This window comes from Populus trichocarpa, chromosome 17, assembly GCF_000002775.5.
Source record: "Populus trichocarpa isolate Nisqually-1 chromosome 17, P.trichocarpa_v4.1, whole genome shotgun sequence".
Lineage (NCBI taxonomy): Eukaryota > Viridiplantae > Streptophyta > Magnoliopsida > Malpighiales > Salicaceae > Populus > Populus trichocarpa.
The window spans coordinates 8120393-8127674 of NC_037301.2; the positions used below are offsets into that span (position 1 = coordinate 8120393).

Sequence of the window (7282 nt, forward strand, 5' to 3'; positions counted from 1 at the left end):
TTTAATTATTCCAGATAAACCTTTACCCATTCATTTCATATCTATTCTAACCTCATTCAACTAAAATTCCATAGCAACTAAAACAATTAAGCTCATCCTCTCATTTATATGTCTATGCCGAATCTTTGCATTAAATGGAGGATACAATTTTCTTCAAGTTTTCTTTCAATTACAACTAGACTCAATCCTTTTTAATGCCTAAAAACATATATCCATTAAATCAACAAACTCAATGTCCCTTCATCCAAATTTCAAAACTTCCCTAACACATTTTACCATTACATCTTACATAAACCCTACACCCACACAATTCTAATTTCATCAAAACATTTAATTAAATCAAGCTTTCTAAATTTTTACTAAGACTAGCAACAGATTCAAAAAGTAATACGTCATCCATATTTGACTATTTGCTTGAACCCAACAGTCAGAATATAGATAATGGAGTTGTGTACAATATATCTAAATTTCAGAATGATCCAACGGTTGGATCTTCATAGATCTGAAAACAACCAAACTAACCTGAAAATAGACGAGCTGCTGTTCAACATGAACGACACCTTGCTAGAGAATGCATTTCCGATCTTCACCGTCCAGAATGAAGGCAGCATCTAGGCGCACCACATATCCAAAAATAAGCATGATCCAACGGTGGAAGAGAGAGAATTGGCCAGCGACCAAACCTTCCCTACAAGTGTATTTCCTTTTGTTTTCCAGGAAACTTCCGATGATGATTTATGTCAAATGGATTATGTGCCTTTAAATCCCTCCTGTCATTTAGTAAAGGAGTGTGAGAATAACAATATATCCAAAAATCAACATGATCCAACGGTGGATTCCATATGTATGGCCACCGGAGCATTATTGGTTCCTCTAAATTATGCACCTCTCTCTAGTCGAATTCTCTATTCTCACCCTTTTTTTTTTTTAACTGGTGGCCTTTTGCTGTTTTAAAGGCACATTTTCCCTAATTACATTTATGTCTCTCATTTGTGTATTTATGTATTTTATTTTATTTTTCATGTAAACTATCTGGTTTGTTTCTGCTTAAATCGCTAGTCTTTACCAAACTCTCATTGGGATGAGATCTTCCACCAAGGTAGGAAAACATATTAATAGACTTCATGCAAAATTTCATCCCGATCTGACGATTGGATTGAGAGCTCTGCTTTCTAATATAAAATTGGTCAGTTCATGACTTTTCGTCAACGATCCAAATTTTCTTATTCAATCTTCACATAAAATAATATCAATTATCCTTCTAAACCTTTAAGGTCATTTTATTATTTTGGAATATATTCATTTTAAAATTTCTACCTTTATTTATTTATTGAGTATTATTATCGTTTCAAAGTAACGTCACTGATTTTTAATTGATGCTTGCACCTTCAGTCCTTCCATTTTCATTGAATTATCCTTTATTATAATGTATTCTTTATTACCTCACTTATTTCTTAGAAATATTTTTTTATTTCTCTCATTATTTTATCCATCAAAACACGTTTATGGAGGTCATCCCCTCCATTATATTTCAGTTTCAGTCTTACGTTTACATGGCAGGTTATACATCCGTATATTTAAATTATAAATGTTATAGGGTTTCACAGTACCTATCTACTGTCTGACTATGAGCGGCTCTACTAACTCGTTGAATTACCCTAATGGTCTCTCGTGCATCGATAGGTTTTTAAATCAATTATTATTATCACATAACAATATTTTTTTTTATCGTAACATTCATTATAATTTTATTCAGGTTTTCAAATAAAAATTAAAATAGGCACTCAATTTATCAAAATTTTCTAGTACAAAACTTTCAATAAAAAAAAATGATTACAAATAGATAAAAACATCTCACCACCAATTTTATGATTAAATACTTTCTATATTCGTCGCCACTCGTTTAAACTTTTTTTTCGCTTCCGTTACTATGGAATTTTCATTTTATTTGATTTTGAGATAGTTGTTTCCTCCTTGTAGATTAAATTCTAAGTATTTTTTTTACCTATTTAAATAAATTTTGAATGTCGAATTCACTTTCAAACAAGAACTCAAAAGATAAAAATATTATTATATAAATATAATTTTTCGTACTAAAATTAATATTATACAATATTTGTAATTTACTTTTGTGTAAAGGAGTCTTTTGTTAAACTAAATTCTATACATAATTCAAATTTTTAAGATGTATAATATGAATAAAAGTTATATTCATGACTTTGTTCATTTTTAACACCATAATATTAGCATTATATTCTTAGGCATCTTTTTATTTTAAAGAGTTTATTTCACCATATATGAGCTAAATATTAAGGATATAGATAGGTTGTTTTTCTTTTCCTCTTTTTTTTTTTTTTTGCCTTGCAGTGTTTATAGATTTAAATATTTGTTACTTCTACATGAACAAGTAAAAAATGAAAGCTATATTAATAAACGCTAATAGATTTTTGGTTAAGCTTATTGTTTATACACCGTTAACTTTATATATAAAAAAATAGGAGTGTTATTCCTTGTTTGGGAGTGTGTAGTTGCGGTTATTTTTTAAAATGTTTTTCATGCCGAAATACATCAAATTAATATTTTTTATTTTTTTAAAATTATTTTTAAAATCAGCGCATCAAAACAATCCAAAACATATAAAAATTAATTTTTAACAAAAAAAAATTAATCTTTTAGAAATGTAGGTGTCACCACGTTTTCAAACGCTATCTTAATCTCAGTTGATGTGCAAGGTGATCAGTAGATATTTTTTATTATAAAAAAAAATCAAATAACAAGAATTTTGTTAAACTTGTATTAAAAATTATTTTCAAAAATCAAAACGACAAATAAAGACATAAATAATTTTGAGTAAACTATATTCACAGTGTAGAATTTTCCGTGGTTACCCTTATTATTTAAGGTTTTGTAAGATGTAGGAATAGGGATATAACTAAAAAAAAGAATTAATTTATTTTTAGAAATTAAATTAAATTAAATATCTTTATTAATTAGAAATAGAGTTGAATTTATGTTTTAGAAGTTTATATATAAAATGTTGTCCAGAATTACTAGATAATTAATAACACTTGTATCTTTTTTCAGGGAAATTTACTTCAAAAAGACAAGTATAAACATTGGTCTTGTGGTGTGTATTCATATTTGTGTGGTTCAAAACTGGCGCTATATAGCTTAGATCCAGGAGCGGAGCGGAGACGGGAGGGGCTGGTAGGGGCGGGTTCCTGCAAAGAATTTTTTTCCAGCTCCTTTTTTAATAATATTTATAATTTTAGTTTAAGTAGTAAAATAATTAAAATTTTCGTTCTCTTAATTTTATTTTCTAGTTCCATCCTGTTTTTATCCATATATTTATTTTCTAGTTCCGCCCCTGCTTAGATCCATATCAAACAAACAGAGAGAAATAAAGATGGATTAGAATATAATTAATTAATTTTAGGCTAAATCAAGCTCATACAATACCCTGCATCTGAAATTAAAAAAATCAAGAACTATTAATTCTATGTTTTATTTATTTATTGAAAGCGACGGCCTTCCAATAATGGTTGGACTGGCAAACTACGTACATACAGGCATTTAAATTGGTTTTCAAATAATACCAAATTATTTATAAATTCACTCAAATGATTTACACCTTTGAGCTCAAACAACTAGTCGCCTTCGGCCTGGAAAAAACAAGATATATCTCCTCGCTAATTATGAATCCTGCCTTGTTAAGCCTTTTACCAATAAATTAATCCAGCCGCCTGAGAACAGCCAGCAAGAGATCATTCCACACATCAATCGGACCTGGCAGGCACCAATGAACACAGTCATTATAACCCTTCATCCATTGATTACCCCAGAAAGCTCCAGGGTGCCCGTCAGGTCTCATCAGCATAGCCATGGTGACGTCCAAAACCCCAAAGCTCTTCCCTTTCTTCCCTCTCTTCTCTGCTCGTTCAATCTCTTCTACCTGCATGCTCCTAATTTCCCACTCGTAAGCTCCAAAATTAATCTTCTGGTCGTTGTAAGGACTAGTCCTGTTGCAGCTTCCTCCAGTGTTCCAAAATCCGTTCTCAAAATGGGATGGAGAGAATGTCCTTAACAATGTGACTATGCCCTTGCACTTATTGCAGTGATTAATTTGACTAAATGCAGCTCGGAATGCCATTCTGAGGGCAAATGCAACGCCTCGGTCAGTGACGTTTGCTTCGTTGCAGTAAACACATGCAACTACATTAGAACCTCTGTGTAAGTATACCTGTCTGAAGAACCAATGTGCATCAGAGATGACAACATAATCTAGGCTATGCAGATCTCTGGCCCAGTTTTCGTCAACTTTGTCAAGATACAAGTCAAAAATGCCAGATGATGAACCGTTGATCACTCTCTCCTCTCCATGCACAAGGAATTTTGTCCAGAGCATTTTAAGGGTGAAGTTATGGACAGGAAAGTGCCAAATCCGGTTCCTATCTTCAGAATCCAAATATGCATCTACAGGAACTTCCTTCTGCAAGATTTACAAGTTTTGTTTTTGTCAGATTCAACGCAAAGATTTATTTTAAAACTTTTCCACACCCTGTTTTAGATCCAAGATTTTTAAGTTTATGATATGAGGTTTCGTATTCATTGGTTACATGTACAAACAGGAACTTAAAATGACACCAATATTTGTAACCTCGCTCAGCTGCTAATTTTATGTCAACAGAAAAACCATGGATGAGCTCTTTCCCTTTTCATCGCCTCAGTGATCAAGACCTTTTATTGATTTATATTCCACTATAATAATGAGTTCTCAAATCTAATCATGATATCTATGTCAAATTAGAGCACCCGACACTCCCCTTCTATCTGCAGGGGACGATGCTCCATGCATGAAAAGAGACTACAGAGGTAGCAACTGGTAATTGATGAGCAGAAGATAAGGCAACTCTAGGTAAAAATGAAGCAATTGACTTGTCACGATTGGTCAAAATGAAAACTCAAATATCAGTATTACCTTCTATTAGGATTTCATTCCAACCACTGGCCCTACCTTTTGGCATTCACTTTATATGAAGATTACAGCTTTAAACCAAAGTTCCGATTCAATTATTCGAAAATTTTCCTAAACCCGACCTTCTTTTGACAATTTCTTCAAAAAAAGAGAGTCGTGATGGAAAATCATGGTAGCCCCAAAGTTTACTGTGTATATCAAAACGGGCAGTGAATTACTTGTATTTTTAACTCTTCCTAAAAGAGATAACCAGGTAATGTAATTCCATGTTCTAAATAGAGAATGCGGTGCCTTGAAAGTAACAGCTGTCTTTCATCAAATTTATCACAATTCCAAAGAAAACAAAATACAGAATTTCAAGTCTTGCCATCAACGGGGAAAGAAAAAAGAAAAGGAAAAACTAAACAACTGACCTGGGACAAGAGACATAGAAGTGATTCGATATGGTTCCTAGCAACAGAGTCACCGATAAATGCCAGTGTCTTTCCTCGAACGATGTCTAAATAGGCTGTGGCATCAAACCTAGGAAGATCACATCTTTCTGGTTTCCATCTCCAATTAAGGAAATCTTGGTCCTTCCTTCCATTTCTGAAACAGTTCTTTGAGGTCGGAATTGTTGCGCAACTGGAATTTGTGTATATCGACCCTTCAAAATCAGGTACCCAGTTGCCGTTAAACAAGTCACACTTGTCTTCTTCTACAAAACCAACACAGCACGACAATTAGAGAGTGCGCAGTTTGCCTTTATACATATGAATAGCGTACAGATAAATAAAAGATGGTCTACATGCATGCATATATTCTAGAGAAAGTACCCTTGTGTGGTTTGATCAAGAGGAGCTTTTGATCAATGTTATGTTCGATGACGAACTTCAAAGGGTTTAGAGTGTAGAGAATGAACACGCTGAGAATTGTCGTTAAACCTATTAACAAGAAAGGAATAGGCCTCTCCATGTTAAGCCACCTGTCCTTTTTGCCACATTTGAAAGCAGAACAAGAGCAAGAGGGCAGCTTCATTTTTTCATGCATGGTCATAAAGTCAGACCGAGATATACATATATAGATCGGGAGGGGAAGTCGGATTGTGTTTTTCTAAGAGAAAAGGAGATTTAGTTTCTTTTCCAAAGGAGGACAATTCTCCTTCGCAGATGGAGACAGTAAGGGGAGGAACCTGAGAAGACGTGAACTTCCGTCAATCAATGTAAGCGAGTAGTGAAGGACCAGAGCAAAGGTGTTTGTAGTTCTGTGATTGGAGGGTCGAAAAAGCTCAGGAAAACTATAAATTAGTACCCAAACTGTATGCCCCTAACAACTTAGTCCCCAATGTTCAAACTATAAATTAGTTCTGTGATTGAGACATGGATATTAAACTGTAAATCAGAGAACTGTTTCGAAACAAGCTCTTAATTACTTTAAACATCGGACAAGTATCCGCTAGATTGATGTCAAGTAGCTGGGTATATTTTGTCTAATATTATTACCCAGCAATAATAATTTTACCGTAGTATAGGGACAATAAATCTATTTATTTATGAAATACTAACAAATAAATAAATAAATAAATATTAAATTTACTAATTTTATTTAATGGAAAATTGAATATATGCGCACACATATTCTTCTAATCATAACATTTAACCATAAGATAGGTCCATAAATATGATTAATCATGAAAAACAAATGGTACTCGGTTTATAAAAATAATTAGGAAGAAATTAGCAAAAGCTTAAAGGTCAGAAACTCATTTGTTATTTACAGTGTAGGTTTGGGACTGATAAATGTTATTTCGTCGAAAGGTGTATTTGTCTGTTTGCATAGGAATAAAAGATGTATGATCAGAAACTTCGAATGATCTGACCGTTGATTGTTTATAGGTGTGTGTAAACATTTGATATTCGGTGAAGGCGTGTGATTGTGGAGTGGTGGGGTCACCACCAATTAACCTGATATCACGGAGATAATCTTGTGGAAATGCGCACCTTTCTTCGACCATAGCTCCACTTCCAGTCCTCTTTAATTTCCCCACTAAACCTCCATCGGAAAACAAAGGGAGATTCAAACAAGGAGCAAATTGTTACCGACATTCTAATTTGTAATTTAATAATAATAATTATTAAATATATTATTCATCTTCTTCTATCTTTTTCCCATACAAAACTCTAGCCTCGTCGCTCTCTCTCTCTCTCTCACCTTCCTCTCTCTCTCTCACCTTTGACCTCTGTTTTCAATGAAACCACCAACGTTCTCTTCATCTCAAAGCCTTTTATAAAACCCCTTATCAATTTAAGCTAACAACTCCTATATCGT

General features: G+C 33.2%; 1 protein-coding gene across 2 annotated transcripts; it reads right to left on the reverse strand.

The window, feature by feature from the left end:
* Positions 1-3472: 3472 nt before the first annotated feature.
* LOC7495930 (xyloglucan O-acetyltransferase 4-like) lies at positions 3473-6327 on the reverse strand. Of its 2 annotated transcripts, none has more exons than XM_052448313.1 (3): positions 5791-6327; positions 5389-5669; positions 3473-4489 (listed from the first exon to the last, which is right to left on the reverse strand). In XM_052448313.1, the coding sequence occupies exons 1-3, from the start codon at positions 6008-6010 to the stop codon at positions 3731-3733; spliced, it is 1260 nt and encodes a 419-aa protein (XP_052304273.1). In that variant the 5' UTR covers positions 6011-6327; the 3' UTR covers positions 3473-3730. The 2 variants fall into 2 exon arrangements, with proteins under 2 accessions (XP_052304273.1, XP_024444581.1); XM_024588813.2 differs by having other exon boundaries at positions 5389-5672; positions 5791-6310.
* Between the last annotated feature and the right edge of the window lie 955 nt (positions 6328-7282).

Excerpts from the sequence above, each read along its gene's own strand:
- LOC7495930 (XM_024588813.2), bottom strand. The coding sequence starts at position 6,010 with ATGACCATGCATGAAAAAATGAAGCTGCCCTCTTGCTCTTGTTCTGCT. Across the intron at positions 5,673-5,790 it reads CTTGATCAAACCACACAAGG|AAGAAGACAAGTGTGACTTG; the intron begins GTACTTTCTCTA and ends TTGGTTTTGTAG. Across the intron at positions 4,490-5,388 it reads TTCTATGTCTCTTGTCCCAG|AAGGAAGTTCCTGTAGATGC; the intron begins GTCAGTTGTTTA and ends TAAATCTTGCAG.